Below are 19,334 nucleotides of genomic sequence, written 5' to 3'. Positions count from 1 at the left end.
CATGCTGCTCTTCGGCGTCTCGCTCGCCTGCTACTCGCCTACCCTCAAGTCGGTGCAGGACCAGGCGTACACGGCGGCCGTGGTGCTGGAGGGCAAGGTGCAGTCCGTGGCCCCCCCCGCAGGCGGCGGCAATGACAGCCGCGGCGCCTCCGGCCCCGCCGGGGGGGTCCTGGTGAAAGTGCTGGACCTGTGGCCCCTCAACAGCGGCGGGCTGCAGCGAGAGCAGCTCATCAGCGTGGGCTCCAAGGCGCCCTGCTTCAAAGTGAAGCGCAACCACCGCTACATCTTCTTCCTGGAGCCCACGGAGGAGCCGCTCGTCTTCCGCACCGCCTTCGCCCCGCTCGACACCAGCGGCAAGAACCTCAAGCGGGACGTGGCGCGGATCCTCTGCGCGGACTGCGGTACGGGGGCGGCGGGGCGGCGGGGCTCGCGGCCGGGCGGTGGGACGGGCCCCGCCCGAGCGGGGGGCTGCGCTGCCGTCGCCGGGCCCGGCCCCGGGCGCTGCGCGGGATGCGGCGGCGCTCCGCTCCGCGCTGCCCGGTGCGGTTCGCTCCGCGTTGACCGGTGCGGAGCCGGGCCGAGCCCCGAGCGGGGCCTGCGGCGGTGCTGCCTTCGCAGGTGCGCCGGGAAGTTTGGCCTCCCTCAAAAGGAGGGTCTCGTTTTCCGAAGTCGTTTTTCTTTTGTTCGTTTTGCGCGTTTTGATTTGCGCCTTTAACGTACCTGCTCTGTGCTTTGTGTGTGCCGTGCAGCGCTCCTTCATCACCTTTGTGAGTGCCGTTATGAAATGGTTTCGAGGAGGAGCGGCTGCGAGCGTTCCTCCTTTTGTGCCTGGCTTTCCCCGCTGTCCTCTGGCGGTGCGATGGGTTGGGGGGGACCGGCCGCAGACAATGACTGCATTTTCTCGGGGTTGGGATCTGAGCTTACAAAAACGTGAAGCCGGTCCTTGGTTAAGCTCCGGTGCCCAGATCCTGTGTCACCAACCCAGGCAGGGCTGGGTTACCTGCAGCTCCTTGAGGCACGCCGTGCTGCCTGCAGCAAACCCCAGTCTCTCGTGTTTGGTGGCCTGCGGGGCTGTAAAGGCCTGTCCCCAGGTTCTGTGCTCAATGACAGAACGCTGTGCTTGCTCATCAGGTTAACTGGCCTTTTGCCTTCTTAGAGGCAATGTGCCACGGTAGTTATGCTTAGCTCTGTAATGAACATATGCGCGTGGCGTTGTTGTTGTTGTGTTCTCACATCGGTGTCCCTGGGGCAGTACTTGGCCATGGCTGACAGCAGACCCTGTGTTTTGAAGCCTGGACCTGTCTCTTTTTCTAGTTATCACAAAGAATGTGAAACCTGGCTTGCCATAATACGTTGTTGAAAAAATGGGCTAGCACTGCATATCAGAAAACTAATTCAGGATGCACTGATCTCATGTACCTCTGTATGTGGGCCATCGTGGACATTGAAGATTTGGTGAAATATGGAGTTAAAAGTGAGAGAAGGAGAGAAATTTATTGAGATTTTGATTTTGGCACGAGGTGAAAGCATAGCAGAAGGTCTATGGCTTTTTTTTTTTTTTTTTGAGCAGGAAGGATTGCAAACTTGCGTATCTCTGAGCAGCGGGGTATGACTTTAAGAGGAACGGAGGCTGCTCTGTGGCTTTCTGGATCAGGCCCAAAGCGCTAACGTGTGGGCTGATGTAACAACAAGTGAGGGGATGTCGTTCTGCCCGTGACACCCTCCTGGAGCTGATGCTTTGTTTTTGTGTTTCCGACGGGCTGAGGGATGCTGCAGGTTGTCAGCAGTGCTGCCTCAGCAGAGCTGTATGGCAGATGCAAAAGGAAAAAAAAAAAAAAGCTGGTGGTTGGGAGCTGTCATAGCTGTGGTTTGTTAAGTGATGAGGCTTAGATGGGAGCCTCAGCGCACTGAACTTGTGGTTCCTGCAGCATGAAGGTTCAGCCGGGGCACTGGGAGGCAGGTTCTGAAGGTGACATTCCTGGCAGGATCTTCTGATTTGTGGCATCTTAGTAGCTGAAAGGTGCACAGACTGGGAAACCAGGGCACGGTCTGCTTTCTTGCTCCTTGGGTTCCGGTGGGGCAGGGATCCAAAGAGACACGGGGCTGATTCCCATCCTCGCTGCAGATGGGGGCAGACAGCTCCAGGGCTGGACAAGGAGCCGTGTCCCGGCACAGGGACCTGTGAGGGACGGCGGGCTGCGAGAACACCATGGAGCAGAGGGTGGGCTGGGCCGTGCTGCTCTGACCACGAGCCCCCACTCCTAAAGACGGAGGCCTCGCAGGGCTGTCATCTTCCTCCTGGCTCTGTGCCTGGCTCTGTTTTCAGTGATTCATTCCCTTCTCATGGGCTGGGATGCTGTGTGTCCTCTGCTCTCCTGCCTGCTGAGGACCGCGTGTGCCGCAGGGTCAGGCCTGCAGTCAGAGCATCCATGGCTCTCTCCCAGGGCCAGGCTGTTGCCTGCACAGCATGCTGCAGGGACGGGTGAAGCCCTGCAGGATAATAAGGGAGTCTGAAGGCGAGGGGGGCATTGCTCGGGGTGCAGGAGGTGGAGAGGGAAAATGTGTGCCAAGTTCCGGGAGGCACTTGGGGGGGGGTCTCAGCTGGACGGTGTCATACTGCCCATACCGTGCTGAGGTCTGGGAAGGGGAACTGCTGGGCCCAGTACTGGGCACTTCAGAGGCTGGAGCTTCCCTGCCTGTGAAATCCAGAGGTCTGCAGCCTTTGCCCCTCTGCAGAGCTGTAGATGAAGGAGTGTTTGTGCTCCCTGGCACATGGGGAATGGCTTGGGTCTCACCACCCTCATGGGCATCTTAAAACCTCTCCTGCACTGGCAGTGTTATTGTGTTTTTCATGCTCTTATGTAATGATTCCTGTTATCACTTCTCCTCCTGTCTCTTTTCTTCACATCTTTTAGCTCCTTAATTTTGGATGGTCTCTTATTTCCTCTGCGCCTACATGCACAGATCGAGGAGGAAGATGTAGCTGCAAGGCACAGTGCTTCTTCCAGTGCATGGCTGTGCAGCACAACATCCGTGCTAGGACCATGCTGACTTTGGTGTGCAAGGGAGGTTGTGGTCCTCACCCTTCTGGTCGTCAAGAGTCTCTTGTGTCACCATTTGCCTTTTCCTGGACATGAACTTCTGCGAACATGAACTGTGCAAAGAAAATATCCCATATACAGGAGGAGCCCTTGCTAGTGGGGATGTAACATCTTTGGCCCCTGACTTCTGGTTTCACAGGGGAACAGATGTCTCTCTGCTTCCACATGCAGCAAGCTGCAAAGTAGACTTAGTACTTGTACCTCTGCTGGAGCACCTCAATGTAGTGTTCCAGGAGAAGTGCACAATGTGCTGTAGGATTAGGTGGCTTAGGCTGAGCAGTAATCTGGTGGGGGCAGATCCCTGGGAGGATTTGCAGGCAAACCTGTTGTTGCAGCAGCAGGTGCTGTGTGTGAGATGAGACCCTGAGCACTGGGTTCTGAGGCAGGACAGTGCTGGGGCTGCGGCACTGCACTTGGGCACTGTGTGCTGCTGGCAGGGAATATGCTGACTGCTGGAGCTGGGCTATGAGGACAGGAGGGAGGACTGATTTTAAATGCCCGCGGGAAAATACAGCCTTCTGGATTATGGTGTAGGTGTTGCTGCCTGAACCAGTGCTGGCAAATTTTTGGCAAGCAGCTCATGCAAAAACACCCCTCTCTGCTCTTCTGCAATTCATCCCACGTGCTGCAGCCAGGCAGGTGCATGGGAGGGGTGCGGGCTGCAGTGGGGCTCTGCCTTTATCCCAGGACAGCTGTGGAGCTGGGAGCAAGAAAGTTGGATTTTCTCACATGCTGCCCTGCTAATTAGAGCTGTCTGAAACTGCTTCTCACCACCTTCAGAAAATCACACTTCCTTAGGTTCGCAGAGGAGCAAAATCTTGTTTCCTTCTTGCCTTGAGCTCCTGCAGATGGGGAGCGATCACTGAGCTGCAGAAGGCTTTTCCCCCCTTGCATTCTTCTGGTCGCTCTCTGCTCCTGGTTCACTGGTATGAGGGATTTTGGATGTGTGTAGACCCGAGATGGCAGGTCCTCAGGACAGTGCAGCTCCTCATGTCCCCTCTGAGGCTAAAGCATTGTCATGGGCTCAGCCATGCCCAAAAGAACAGAGCACACACCTCCCAGGCACGTGCTACACATGCAGCAAAGCCTGGCTGGATGTTTCAGTGCTTTTCAGAACCACCTGACTAAATAAAGCATTTCCCCAAGGATCTCCGTGAGTAACAGGAGACTAATAGAGCTCCTGCATGGTCTCAGTCCTGCTGGTTGCTGTATCGAGGGCCTCTCCACACACAGCCTTGGGCAGCTGCTGCTGCTCAGTGCCTTGGAGCTCTCCCAGCAGAGAGCCCTTAGATATGGGCCCTGAAGCATGACGGCCTTCCTAAATCACAGGCAACACCTTGTTTTGGGTTCGGATCTGGTTCAGAAACTGGTGCATGCTTGGGAGCACAGAGGCAATAAACTCTACTGCTGGGCAGAGGGAGCCATGTTCTAAGCCCTCCATGGGTCTGGGCTGGGAAAAGCAAAGTGCACCGTGGTCACCAGGGCCTGGGTGCTGGCGCGGAAGCACGCTCCCTGCAAAGCTGTCGGACCTCTCTTTCACACCCAAATGCGCTGCTCACAGGAAGCGGCTCCCTTGGAAGGTGTTCTGTGTGCTGGGCCCTGCTCTGACCCCAAGGACCCCGGCCCTCAGCAGCAGCTCAGGGATCATGTGCAGCTCCGGAGGAAGCACATCTCCCTGGCAACTTTGGCAGCCAGGCATCTGCTCGCCTACTGACTGTGTGTGCAGCACTCAGCGGGTGCCAGTGCCTCTCAGTGCTTTCTTCTCAGGTCTGGGAGGACGTGGAGGGGGTCTGCCAGAAGCTTGGGGGATGGCATATTGAGCTGGCAAGGGTGGGTTAAAGATCAAAGGGGAGAGGAATCCTTGTGCTGCTTTTCTGCTGCTGAGTGACCGTGCTTCCTCTGCCAGGCTGCTGTGGCCTCCAGTGCTGGGCTGAGTGCCGTAGAGCTCAGCTAGAAGAGCTGGTGAAACTTCTGTCACTTCATTCTTGTGGTCCAGCTCCGTCCTGGGGAAGGGGGTGACAGTCTGGAGGGGAAAGAGTTGAGATTCACCTCAACTTGAGGTACTGGCTGAATGAAAAAATGTGTATCTCCCGACAGGGAAACCCAGAATGTAGTTGGGCGGGGTGAGATCACATCTGTTCTCAGAAGACTTGAGGAGTTTTGTATGAACATTGCAGCAGATAGTGCTGAAGCTATTTAGGGGAGAGGTTGTGTTAGGGAAAGGAAAAGGGAACAAGGAGAGACTCGCGGCTGGTGGGAGGCGGAAGATGCTGCCTTGGAGACCCAGAGCACTGATGGTCAACTGAACAGGGGTCTGTTGCCGCTCTGTGTGTTGGGTTCAGCTGAGGTGACAGCCATGTCTTGGCATTGCTGGCTGATGCTCTGTTTTCTTGTCTTTCCTGCCCCGCTGTTGTACCTGTGGGCAATTATTACTTTGAGGTATCTCTGCAATCCTAACCATGACCAATGTGTGACCTCCTGAAACATCGCCCAGCATAAATCAAGGGTTGTTTGCTGTCGGCAATGCATTTTGACAGTAGGTTGAGTACAGATTCATCAGTAACGACCCTGGGATGAGTGACATCCTTGTGGGCAGGAATAGGAACTGGAAAGTTGGTTAGGTCTGTTCCCAATCTGTTGTCTGGTGCTGCAGTCCAGGGCCAAGATAATTCTGCTCACAGCATCTCCCCCTGGACAGGGCAGTCCACTTCTCACTGGATAACACCTGGCCCAAGCCCTGCTGGCTAAGGGCTGAGAAAAGGCCTTCCCAATGGAGTGGAAACAAACTGGTGTGACATGCTGGTGGGAGCAGAGACTCAGGGCTGATCGCAAGCATATCCTGGGGATGTCAGGTCTAGATGGGCAGAGCTGTGCCTGAAGGCTTGTGGAAATGCTGAGGAGGATGGGAGGGCTTTGTAGAGCCTGTAGAAGGGCATGCTGCACTTACTGGGAGAGCTGCTCTGGAAGTGCCAATCTGGGGTTGGAAGGCAGGTATTTGCATTCACTGTAATCAATCATTGCTCATCCACTTTTCATGAATTTGTAGTGGTAAGATGTTGTTCAGGATTCTCTTTCTGGTCTCAGGGCAGGCAGAAGGCTCATCAGGATAGAGAGAATGGGGTGTTTCATTGCATCCCCAGAAAGATGCCTTGATGTCAGAAGATGGGGATGCAGCTGGAGCAGAGGTTTGCTCTTAGGAGGGATTTCTCTGTCATTCTCTGAGCACACTTTCTTCCCAGGTTGGTGATTAAGAGGAAGATGGCTATTTTCCCTGTTGTGGTGGACAGGAGAGGCTGGGTCTGTACATTGACTCTCCCTGTCCTTTTTTGGACATTTAGGGGCAATTTCAGCTGCAGGCTGTGGGAAATGCAGTAGGAGCTCCAGAGCTGACCATGTCCTGGAGCCCAGGTGGGATTGTAGCCAGAGAGGGATAAATCTAGAGTGGGGGAGTGGTCTGGTGGGTTTGGGAGGATGAAATATGGGTAAGACACTGGGGAAGGCTCTGAAGTTTTTAGGCACTGGTTAACATAAAGTGGGTAGTAAATAGAAATTAATTCTTCTGTGCCTACAGGTAGGGTGATGGGAAGCAACAGGCATAGGGTCACCTACAGGGGTGAGTGAGTTCACACAGTGTCTCACTGCAGAGCACTCCTGGGACCAAAGGCTTGCACAGGCTCACAGCAAACATGTCTGTGTGTGGGAGGGTTGGGGTGGGAAAAGGCATGATATGAGCATGGAGCAGTGCTGTGGCTGCAGCCTCATGATGGGTGTGCTCTGCAGGAGGCAGTGACGCATTTCTCTTTCTGATGACCAGTAATTCCTTTGTGGAGACTGAACTCCATTGCCTGGGCCATGCTCCAGAGCAGGAGCTCCGTAGAGCATCTCTCCATTTCTAGCTGGCGGTCAGTCTGCCCAGAGGCTGCAGCACAGAAAGCCAGATGCTGTTGTGTGGGTTTGCTCCTGGGCCTGGATGGCTCTGCTTATGCACTTGGCAGAATTGAGTTTGGATTTTTGTGCTCTGGATGCAGCAGAGGGGCTGTTTGTAGAGATCTGGGTTCACCTCCCATCTGTGCCACTGGCTGTAGGAGAGCTGCTTAGTATCTCCACACCATGATTCTCTGCCTGGCAGACAGACGGAATGCTGCTTTGCACGCTTTGCTAGAGAGCAGAACCTGGCCACATACCGGGTGATGAACCAGTGTATCAGTGCCGGTCATCAGCAGAAGGTGCCCTGGCACTGATGGCTGTTGGGGCAGTCTGTCCACCTGCCCAGGCTGGGGCCCTTGGGTGGCTACCTAGCTCTGAGTGTCTCAGACAGAAAGCAGCACTCCCCAGAGTTGTCTGTGCTCTGCAGCTGTCTGTGTGGGGGAGCTGTGACGTGCAAGGAGACAGTTGCTGTCGGTCCATCGCGTGGGGACGTGCAGGCTCCTGGCATCCAGGCTGCTTTTTCCCTTTGCTGAACTAGATGGCAGTGCTGGCAGCAAGTGCTGGGCCTTGAGGGCACTTGATACTGCGTGATGGTGTGGAGAGCGGGTTTCCCAAGCTGCTGCAGAGCTGAGAAGCCTTGTGGTGTGTGTTGCAATGGAGGACATCTGGGTGAGGCCAGCCTGACTGATGCCTGCAAAATTCTGCACATCTGTAGCTGCTGTGCAGTCTGAATGATTCAGATTGCCTTGTTCATTGTATATGCGTGTGTGTCTTGAGCTGACTCTGCATGTGGACGTCCAGGCCCGTTTCCCAGCCCTCTGGGATGCTGCATATCAGTCGGTGTTACTGGAAGTGGCCTAAACACAAGCAGGCATGGTTTTGTGTGTGAGTTGACTTCTGCAGCCTTCCCAGTGAGAGAAAAGGCACGTGCTGGCTGTGCTGAGACAGCTTATCCAGAGCCCTCCTGCCTTGGGTCAGACACGGTCTCTAGCCTCTCCTTCCTTCTGAGCACCATGGGCTGCAGTGCCTTCTGCTCTGTGTCATCAGAGCAAAGCACAGAGCACAGAGCATCACACCAGGACAGCACAGGTGCAGGGATGCGGAAGAAATCCTGCCTGTGGTGTTGACACACCTGTAGAGAAAACAGCTGAATTTGCCAAGAAAGCACATACCATCCTTGTAATCAAACTGGTAACTGTGAATAGAAGTGTGGCCACTGTAGGAATGAGGCTCCAGATGGTTCTCTGAGCAAGGAGGAGAGAAAATACCTATCCACAGTGAGCTTTGAAACTGGCTGATGGTCTGCTGAGAGCATCAAGTCTCAGATCTGGATGTTAGAACTCCAGGAGAGGGCCTTGTAACTCCCAGATCAGAGGTAAATGAAGTGATTTCTGGCTTCAAGATGGCAGATAGGCAGATGTGATGGTGCTGTTGGGAAACAGTGACCTTCTGAAACCTTCCAGCCTGAAGAGTGGTTGTGGTAGGCTGGAGGTGGCTGTGAGCAGCTCTGCAGCTGGAGGGAGAGAGCTGCTACTCTGCTTTGCCCCTGGCACCGGTGTGGCTGTGGGTGCTGCAGTGTAAGGTGGGCTCAGTGAGGGTCCCATCAGCTCTCCCATAATTCAGTGCCCCTTTCTGTCACCTTGTTGTCAGGGAGTTTCCCACCCCTCTCACTTGTTCATTTCCCACCCGGCAACTCTGCAGTGTCAGGGAGCCCCAGGAGATGGTGGATAGGAAGAGGTATGCCTGAAGTCTGCAAGAAACATCCCTGTCCCTGGGGCAGAAACCTGCCCAGAAGTGGGACTTGGAGGTGTGGGGGTCTTTGCTGTAGCAGACACCTTCCAGTAAGTCAGGCTGGTAACAGGGATTTCATGGGGAGTGGTTGTATAGAGGACTGAACTCATTTTGTGCAGTAGGGAAATGGCACACATGAGGGTAACTTCCTGGCTGCAGTATCTGACAGAAAAACCCCTCCCCAAAGTCTTACTTTCATGGTTGATGTTCTTCAAAATAATCTTTTTTTCTCCTCTGTGTGACGAATGACATGGGAAACCCTTCTGCAAGGGAATAAATTCTGCCTGTGGCTTTCACTTGGCAGTGCTGAATTTCCTTCCATGCTGCTGTTGTCTTTCTCCTTTCCCCTTCTCCTCTTCTCCCTCCCACACCTCTCTTCTCTGTCACACATCCTCAGCTTTTAGAGCAATAATTGCAGATGAGCTAAGAAAACCCTAACATGTTTTTAACGATGACTTTCATTCCTTTTTCTGCAGTGTTCTCTGAGGCTGCACTCTGTTTGAAAATGTGAAAGTGTTTCAGTGATTTTTTTGGTTGTTTAGACCTGTTCTTGGAGATTTCCTTGAATTGACTTTCTGGATAAGTACGAATGGGAGGTTGTCCGGTGGCACTAAATGTGGAGTCTCCTACTTCAAAAGCCACCAGGATGTGGCCCGGGGCACTTGCTCTGGGTGTCCCTGCTTTAGCGGGCATTGGAGCAGATGGGCTCAGAGGTCCCTGCCATCCTTGACTCTGATTCTTTGTGGTCAGTCAAGTCCTTGACTGACCACAAATTGCCCATGTGATTCTCACTTGCTGGATGTTGAAGGCTTGGAGCCTCGGTAGGTAGGTGGACTGGCCTGGTTTGCCCAGGGGTTCGGGGTTGTGTGTTAATGCCGTGTTACAGGGTGCCACAAACCCTTGGCCAAGCAGGCAGATGTCTGCACTCTGACTTCTTTTTCCCATCTCCCTGCTGGTGAATTCAGTGGAGGTTTCCCCATTAAAGAGGAACACTGGAGTCGAGCAGCCTTGTGTCTGCCTCCAGGGTGCAAATGAGAGCTGTACCTAAGCATGACACTCTGACCTCAGGCTCTGGCTCTGTGTTCCCTATTTCACGTTCAGCTTCATGAGTTAGCTCCAGTGCTGTCAAAATGGTGCATGAGGACATATGCATGGGCTCTTGTGCAGCCATGTAACTGAGTCCTCGAGGGTTCTGTCACCCATGATAAGCTCACTGCTTGCTCTCTCCTCTCCTGCTCCCCATAGGTCTTGTCCCTCCCTCCTGAGGCCTTCTGTCCTTCCCTGGGGCAGCTAGGACAGGTAGGAGCCCAGGAGCCTCTTTTAGCATCTTCCCGCCGCTCCAGGAGTCAGACCAAAGTCCCAGTAAGCCCAGCCCCAGGTTCTCCTGTATCACAGATGGCCTGACTTTGCTTCTCTGGGTTGCTACCTGCAGCCCATCCCAGGCACTGCCAGGACTTCTGCTTTTCAGGTGCTCTCAGTGGCTGTGGGGAGCAGAGCTGGGGTTCTGCTGGGCACTGTGATGTGGTCTTGACTCTCCCCATAGAAAAGGGGGCTGGAATAGTGTGAGGAACAGCTCTTTGCTATTTTCAAACTGGATTGTATCTCACAGTTGCTGTGTCGGGAGAGGCCTGGTGCTGGGCTTGATGCTGGCAGTCCTGCTGTTCCATGTCTGTCTTCCTGTGCAGGCCAGTGATGCAGGGAGAGGACAGAGAGCAGCTGCCAGGTGGCTGCAGGGTGGACATACTGCCTTGCATGTTTGCTCTCTCCAGATGAGAGCAAACACCAAGCCTGCAGCAAGGTGCACTGGAAGGGTGCACTGGAAGATCATGCCAGGCCAATGGCTGGTTGTGTTGTACGTGAGAACTTCCCCCCAGTGCCAGTGACCCTTTGTGCACCAGCTTGTGCAGTGTGGGCTCAATAGGACTGCTGGCAATGGCAGTGCTGCTGCTTCTGGGGCTTTGTGTCCCTCGCAACGGAGGTTGCTCAGGGTCCTCGGAGAAGCCTTCAGTCACAGCAGGGTCACTGCTGGCAGCTGAGCCTGCTCAGTGCAGGGGACCTAAACAAAGGAAAGCACACTGGGGAGAAAGGGAGAAAGAGAGAAGCCACTGTGAGCTGGAGCTGAACAGTGCTGGGTGACCTTTTTTGCTCCAGCAGCCTTGTTCAGAGGGAAGTGGAGGACTCTCGATGTTGAGATATTGCACTTAGAAGATCAGCAGTGTGCTTTTCTTGTATCAGGGGCTGCATGCCGGGGACACGTTTGTGGCAGGGAAATGGGGGAGCTCTGCTGCTAACTTTCCCTAAAACAAGTCCCACCTGGCTCTTTATCCAGCTTTCAAGGAGCAGGAGGGACCCATGCCCCCTGCCCGTGGATGGGGGGGATATTCCCCACCCTCCCCCTGCAATTGGATGCTTGCAGAGCAAAGCTTGCAGCAAGCCAAGCATCACTCGCACTCCATCAGACGTGGGTGTCTATAAAAAGCCTCTCTGGGGTTGCGATTGGGTGTGCTGGCTGTGCCACGTGGTCTCTTGTAAGGCCTGTGTTGCTGAGCAAGTGGCATTCCACTTATTTTTGGCACTAATAGTCTTTAGTTAATACATAAATTCAGCTTAAATTCTGGATGGAAAATAAATCCCAAGTGGAGGCTCTGCTAATAAGATGACAGACGCTTCGGGAGCCGGGGCTGCTTGTCAGCAGAGTGGTTGTGACTGCTGAGATCTGTGAGCAGCAACATGCTCAGGCACAAGGTCCTTAAAGTTACCACGAGTTGTTGGACTAAATTACAGAAAAATTAGGCAGATGGCTGAGGTGAGCTCTAGCTTGAACTGCTAGAGCTGAACACGTTACAGCAAACGCCCCAATGCAATCCTGAGTCCCACACTGTCATGGAGAGAAAAGGAAGGAGCTGGAGCATCATTTTAGGTCTGCAAAGCTGCAAAGCACCCTCCTTTCTGACTGTGTGCTGGTCTGAGGTTCTCTGCAGTACCTCTCCTTTCTCAGTGACCCACTGCAGGTCACCCCAGCGTGTCCATCCCAGGGAACTTTCACCCCAGAGTTGGAAAGGAACTGAGGTGTGGAAGAATTCCAGGTCATCCCTGCATCTCCTGCTGACCTGCCTCACCTTTTGCATGACATCTGCTCCTCTTCACTCAGCACATGAGCCCCTTGCCAGGTAGCAGGCAGGATTTTAGTCATTTAGGTCTCAGATCGATCTTTCTGGGGAGGTTCAGGCCTCTTAGTTACAGTCAGGACCAGTGATGCAGCACTGGCCTCATAAGTGTGGGGAGCCTGAGATCACTACTTCTTTGCTGTGGATTTCCACTGGACCCTCCTTCTCTCCTCTGCAGTCTCGATCAGAAAGTCTGATAGAGTAAGGTTCTATTTTTTTAATTTTTATTTTCAGGTTTTCTGGTCAATAATGTGCAGCTGCTTTGTTTTTCTGAGCTCTCAAGAGGAGAGAAAGGCTAATTCTGGAGCCTTTTAGGGCTGTATTTACTGCAGCAGGGAAAGCCCTGACCACTGTCAGTGGACATCTATAATGCAAAGTGGGATATGGCTAGGTCTCTGCTGCAGCCTGTGGACAAGACTTAACAGCCTTAAAGCATTGTAGGGGAGCTGTAGGTGGACGCAGCTGTTCCTCTCCTTTCTGATCCCTCATAACTCCACTCTCATCTGGGACCTGCTTGGGCCAGTTGAGGACCCCTTCTGAGTCTCATGAAGAACTGCAACTGGTTTGATAACAGCTTATTTAATAAGACAGCATAAGAAGAGGAACACAGATAGCGAGTAAATCTAACATCCCTTCAGGTGCTGGGCAAGCCCACATTTGCGCATCGTCAGGCAGAGCCTGGCTGGGTTTCTCCTATGGAGTAGGTCAGATCCCATCCCTGGTGAGAAGCTCTCCCTTTGGTCATTTGAGCTAGGATACAATTTTCTTGTAAGAGAACAACTCTATTCCTAAAAGACATTCTCATGAGAACTTTTCTCTGCATTGTTAGTCTGGCACACAGATCTGCAGATGGTATGATTGCCTGTGTCAAGTGGGTGCTGCCTGTAGGCTCCTGCACTGCAATGAGCTGCTGAGTCTGTCCTGTGGCCAAGGGGGTGCAGGGCAGCCATGCTGGGTGTGCAGCACGGCACAGGCATGGCTGCACTTGATTAATAGATGTGTCACATATGTGTAGGGTCAGGGCCAGCACTCCCCCACTTCTGTACCACTCCTGAGGTGTGGGTGCCTTCCTCCAGCTGTCACTGGTGACCCTTTTGGTGCAGTTGGATGCTCCTGGCTCTAACCCAGGATTTGGGCTTTGTGCATCCACCACCAAATCTGAGGCTTTCTGCATAGTTTCAGCTTATCCTGGCCTCCAACCTGAGTTGTGCACCTGGCACTCAGGCCCAGATTCTGCACCACAGACAACCCAGGTGGCCCTGGATATGTGTACAGACTGGGGGAGAGCAGCCCCTCAGAAAGGGATCTGGGAGTTCTGGTTGATGGCATGATGAGGGGAAAAGAGCTGCTGGTGCTGGAGAGAGCAGAGGAGGCTGGGGCATGTTACAGCCTCCGTCACAGCCCCACTCCCAGCTCATGAAGGGCTGAGGTTAGCCACAGAATCAGTGCAGGGACACAGAGATGAAGGTGAGGGCTGCCCATAAGCAAGGCCAGCCTTGCTCTGCCTGTGGTTCCTGCTGCACAGAGCTGCTTATCCCCACTGGGTGAGGCAGGGAGCACGCCATGCTTTGATGGAGACAAGGAGCGGTTTAGAGGGAATTAGAAGGGATTTATGGTGGTGGAGGAAATCACAATAAGCATGGCCTGGGTCAGGGGCACTGGGCTGTATGGAGGGGCTTGTCGCCTGGGCATGCACCTGAGGAATTACAGCATTGGCAGCAGGGCTGCTCACAAGGGTTTCTCTTAAAGCCCCAGTTCCCAGAGCTGTGGGACACACAAATCTTGGTTTCCTTGTAAAAATTGTGTGGTAACAGAGATGAGACAGAGAATGTGAACCAGCAAAGCGCATCCCACTGGAACGTAAGTAAACATGTTCCTGCATTTATTATCTTTCCAGTGTGCTTGAAATCCAGCCCGAACCTGGGAGAGTTTAGCACTGTGGGTTAGCAACATGGAGAACCCAAAGAATCTCCCTGTTTGCATGTCTGACCTGAGGTTTCTCCTTGCTTCCAGTTGTTTAACTGTTGTATGGCTGCTTTGGGGACCACCGTCCTGCACCGATAGCTCAGAATCTGTTGTCCCAAGACTTTGTTGCACAGCATCATCTCTCCTGGCAGATCACCTGGCTCCTCAGTGCTAGCTGCGTGTGCTGATGCCACGTGCATGACAACCAGGCTCTGCTCCACCATGCTGTGAACTTTGAATGGCAAAGACATTGTCTGTTCCCCTTGACCTGCTGGGACAAGAGGTGCAGGCTGATGAATGACAGTGGTATTGGCACAGGTGTTGACTCTAGTTGCTAATGGTTATGGAGGACATCCTGCTGGACCCTGGGGGAGGGTGAGCTGCTGGAGCAGTTTCATCTCACAGCCTCAAGGATGCCAGGATGCAGCAGTGCCTGGAAAAACATAGGCAGGCTTCTCCAAAGGAGCTTGGGATCTGGCGGGTGGGTGGGGTGCCGACAGCTCCTCCAGCTGCCCTCAGACTGCTGCGAAGAGCCTGCCTTCACCTTCCACTCGGCACCCAGGCTGTCAGTGAGATGTTTGTGAGCTCCCCGTGGTGTCTGGCAGGACTTGCCCACTCAGAAATCATAGGGCTCGGTGGTGTTGGCAGGCGGGGATTTGGGATGCAGCTGGGCTGTACCAGAGGGTTTTACCCCAGCTGTGTAATGCATAGCCAAGCTGCTAGCTGTCAGAAGCAGTAGGGTGCATGTCCCACATCCCCGCTGCTGAGCACTAGCATTAGCATAGTTTCCCTCGGTTACAATAAGAGATAAGAATGGGGAAGGCTAGGAATCTACTGTCAGGTGAAAAACATCCAATTGCTGCCATTCCCAAAGGCACCAGCAGAGAAAACTCAGCCAGGTTCTTGCTGGAGCTTTGCCTGGAGCTGGTCCTGTGTTGCGCACTTAATGCTGGGAGGGTTCCTGCTCTGCATCTTGCAGCTTTTCAGATAGCATCCTTGGGAGGAGATCACAAGACAGGAGGAAGAGGACAGTCACAGCGCATGTGAAGCTGCAGCAATCAGAGGACTGCAGGGAAGAAGATGGAGACGTGGTGGGGGAGCAACATGAGTCCCCACATAATCGTGGCAGAGGGTCAGCCAATGAGTTAGCTGAGCAGGTCTTTGAGCTGGCAGGAGGACAGGCCAGGTGTCTGGTGGATGGTGGCTGTGTGTGAGGTCTTCACCTGTGCTGCCATTGCTGCTGCTGCAGAGCCCTGTGGAGCAGCAGAGGCACTGTGTGGACTGGCAGTGCCCCAGCTGCTTGGGAAACAGTGGTGACGCAGATCTGAACCTGGGGCATCCCATAAGGTGTGTGTTTTTTCCACAGCTGTGTCTCCATGGACAAAGTGTGTGAGATCTTGGGAATAGAGAGAGACACAGGCGGAACATTTTTAACTTTGGTTGCAAAGCCAGGCAGTCTGAGTCTTGGAGTGGCTTGCCTCAAGGTCATGAAGCAAAGGCTTCTATGGAGGAATGGGTGAAGCAAGCAGTGCTGCTCTAACGTACTTCTGGACATCTTTTACCTAAAACAAGTGCAAAAGTGCTTTTGATTCACCATGTAGGCTTCTCTGAAGATCTTATGTCTGGCACAGACAGCCTCTAACAAAGCTCCAAGGTGACACAGCAACTTGTCACTGGCCTTGTCAGATCCTGAGGCCTCATTCTACTGAGTATGGATTCAGATGCCCATGGAACTGCTAGCTTTGGCTGGATGCTGTTTTCCTGCTGTCAGAGGAGAGGTGAGGGTTGGGCTGACCTGCATTTTGTTAGAACTGCTTCATCGTTTAATGCGTAATTTGATGGAGGTAAAACAAACTGCAGCAGGAATTGTGCTGCTCAGATAGGCAGTTTTCGTTTCTCTCTCACAAAGAGCTCTGTTGAGTGTCTGCAGCATGTGGTGTGCAGTGCTCTTGGGCAAGGAGAAGACCTGGCTCTCCTGTCCCAGTGAATGTAGACATCTCCTGCCATGACTCCTTGGTTGTGTTGCTACAGGGCTATTCTCTGTCACAGATGCCCATTAGCAGCCTGCATCTGTGCTGTCAAACACAGCTACTGACACAGGGTGGTTATGAGAGAAGGAGCTCTTGAACTGTTAATTTTTTTTCTTGCTAGGTAAAACAGTGTCAGGGAATCTTCAGCAGCATAGGAGTGCAACCACACGTTGCCCTCATGCAGTTCGATTTATTGACTCTGCTGCATCTTTGTGTCTGTCTTCTGGGATATTCCAGCTAATAGCAGCAGCAAGGCTCCTGCGGTGCTCGGTGATGCAAAAGTTGAGCCTTTGGGGAACATTTCTGTAGTGACCACTGTTTACTGTCTGGTAGTACTCGTAACCCAGCAAAAAAGGAAACCCAAATGCAGGTATATTTTCCAGGAATGCAGGAGTGGTGGGTGGTGTCTCAGAAGGAGCTTTTCTCCAACCATGCCTTTCTTCTAATCCCGTCACAGAAGATGCTGGGTGCTAGGAAAGGTCCATCTAAACTATGATCAAAATGGGAGAGCTCTCCATCTCCTTGCACAAGGCTGCCTGGTGCAGTTCATGAAGGCTGAGGCTGCTGCAGATCCATCCCACCCTCTGTGGCTCGCAGGAGCCTGCAACCATGGCAGCTCCAGGCAAGTGGGAGGGTTTTCATGTGATGACTTCTGCATGGTGATGCCCACAGAGATTTTCCATTCCTTAGAGTCTGGAGGAAGGAGGGCATCCCTGGGAGGACCTGAGGCCTGCCAGCGGGCCATGAAGACGGAGTGCTTTGCTGTAGTCAGGACAGAGCCTGGGCTAACGCTGACTTTGGTGGTGCTGCGGGCTGCTCCTGGGCAGGAGCTGGCCCTCCATTGCATTCGGTATGCTTGTTGGAGCTCACAGCTGGAACATGCTGTCCTAGAAAACTGCAAAAACTGCATTAGTCCCAGAGTCTCTGAGGCTGTTGCTCCTGCATAGCCATATCCAGTCACAGGAAAGTGGGACAGGAGAGACCTGGCAGCAGCTCAGGCGTGGGGAGGAAACCACAAGGCTCTGTGCTACTGCTGGTGTGAGCCTGGCATGGCTTCTCCTCAGATGCTTGGAAAACTGTGAAGGGGAAATCAAGGTAAAGAGGATGAAGGCTAGTGACTCAAGTTCAGCTGCATGTTTTTTTCTATGCCTAAAACTTTCTCAGGTCCTAATTAAGGACACATTAAGTGATTAGTGTCACCTGTGATTTAATCAAGGTTAATAGGCAGCACCTGTCATTAATGGCAACCATGACAACCATGACATGATGCATATCACATGCAGCTTGCTCTTCCAAAGTACGGAGCAATCTACCTGCAGAGAGGTGCTCAGCCTATCACAGTACCACTTTGTGTTGAAAGGGACTCGGGTTAAAATCATATCTAGAAATAATAATGCATTCCCTTACCTCTGTTTCTAATAGCACAGTTGATACGGGGAAATCAGGGGATATTCAGAAATGAGGAGAGGTTCTCTCTGCGGTTTTGCCTGTGTAGCCACCCACGTGCACACCCCAAACATATTTTTAATAATCACAAGCAGTGTCTTTAGGGAAAGACGTTGAAATTTTCACTCTAAATTGATTTCTGCTCCATGTGTGGCTCCCAAGAATATTCCATGGGCGTATTTTTTGGGAGTAGGGGGTCAGTGAGGGGTATGTCTCACAGTGCAGCATTGTCAAGGGCTTGGTGTAACTTACATTTGATTCCTTGTGCACCTGCTATACCAAGTGATTTTATGTGTTTTGATTGCCAGGCTACAGAGACAGGTCATGCAGGGATGCTGATGAGTGTCTAGCCAGTTCTCAAATACGTTCTAACAGCAGTGGGTCTGGATGCAGGCCTGGAGGCTTGCAAGGGCTCTGCCACAGAGCCACCACTTCCATTTCACAATTTGCAGACCAGTTGTGAAGCCCTCCTGATCCCCACTTTCACCCGTGTGCTTTAAGCTGCTAGGACACAAGGAACCCTGTTTAAAGCTGGCTGTATCCTCATACATGAACACAAGTGCTGGGAATTGCAAGAGATCTTGAAGTATTTGGACTGACTGGGAGAAGTGATGAGTTGTGCCCTGGGATGAGGACATATCTGGAGGGACCAGGAAAGGCAGTGCATCTTAGCAGATGTGCTTTACCTCTGGAATCAGCTGTGTGAGAGCTGCTGGCAGGTTTTGCATGCCATTCAACATCTCCCTGCAGATGAAAGATTCCTCCCTAAACTCTTGTTTGAGGGGACAATTAATCTGCAAAACGGATGTGGAAGGGCATCTGGACAGCTGTACCCAAAGTTCCTACACATTTGCCTGGAACAAGCTGCAGCATTTTGGCATGCAGTGTCATATGCTGGAGCAGACCCTGGGCAGGGGAAGCTGGTGAAGACATTCTCATGGATTGCCATAGTTGTAGTGCTTGTGCAAAGCCATTTGTATAACCTGATGATCTGTCCTGTTAGCAGAGGCTTTGGGCAAGAAGTAATCACAGTTCTGATCTGGGCAAAGTGTTTCCCAGGCATAGGCTGAGCTTTGGGACTGTGGTCCAAGGGCAGGAGCTGCCAGGCAGACTGGCAATGCCCTGAGTTACGGGGTGACAGGGCTAATGAGGCTGAAGCCTGGAACGCCCTATCTCTCCCTCCAGGATGGGATGTAGTCTGAAGATAGGTGTGACTGGCGGTTCTGCATGCTTCATTTTCACATCTCAACATCAGCTCAGCTTGTTCTTTTACAGAGGGCTGGGAGGAGTGGGGTCAGAAGGTCCCAGCTGTCTGGAACTGCCTGTCCTGATCCTGGTGCCCCATTTCAATGCCTGGGGAATGGGCTCCATCCTCCTTTCCCCTCCCTGCTGGCAGCCCTCCTCTGACAGAACTGCCTTGCTTCAGCCCTGCCACAGCCCATCTGGGAACTGCCTGGGTGCAGGCAGAAGGGAGCAGCAGCCTTCCTGCTGCCAGACACTGAGCAGATGGTTTCATCCACACCTAGACAAGACTCTGTCTACTGGGCTGACACCGGAGGCTAAACAGTTGTGTGAACACATTCCCTCTGTCATTGCTGACTTTTCCTATGCAGTTGTCCTGAGGGACAAAGAGAGGGGTCAGCATGTGGGATGTCTGAGCACGTGGAACATCTTGATGCCAGCCCAGCTCTGCAGGGACTGAGTGCAGAGGAAGCACGGGACCCAGCTGCTGGGCGTAGCGGGGCTCGTTTTGCAGAGGTTGCCGGTCGCACACTGACCGCGGTGCTTGCCAGCTCCCGAGGGAGGAAGCAATCTGTGTCATCTCACAGCGGGCTTCCTTAAATCTCAGCCTGATTAAGTGGTGGCAATATGGGCTGCCCGATATGAAACAGCCAGCTTTCTTCTCT

General features: G+C 53.0%; 1 protein-coding gene across 1 annotated transcript in view; it reads left to right on the top strand.

Moving 5' to 3' along the window:
• The first annotated feature begins 1 nt into the window (after position 1).
• NRG2 (neuregulin 2) overlaps positions 2-19,334 on the top strand; it is a 151,325-nt gene continuing 131,992 nt past the window's right edge. Inside the window, exon 1 of the mRNA XM_042887207.1 lies at positions 2-401. Within this exon, the coding sequence (XP_042743141.1) occupies positions 2-401 (400 nt within the window). The remainder of the gene's footprint in view (positions 402-19,334) is intronic.

This window comes from Lagopus leucura, unplaced genomic scaffold (assembly GCF_019238085.1).
Source record: "Lagopus leucura isolate 7727_CA_CO unplaced genomic scaffold, USGS_WTPT01 Super-Scaffold_100075, whole genome shotgun sequence".
Taxonomy (NCBI): domain Eukaryota; kingdom Metazoa; phylum Chordata; class Aves; order Galliformes; family Phasianidae; genus Lagopus; species Lagopus leucura.
The sequence above is the reverse complement of the archived record's forward strand: the minus strand, read 5'-3'. Positions and strand labels throughout refer to the sequence as shown.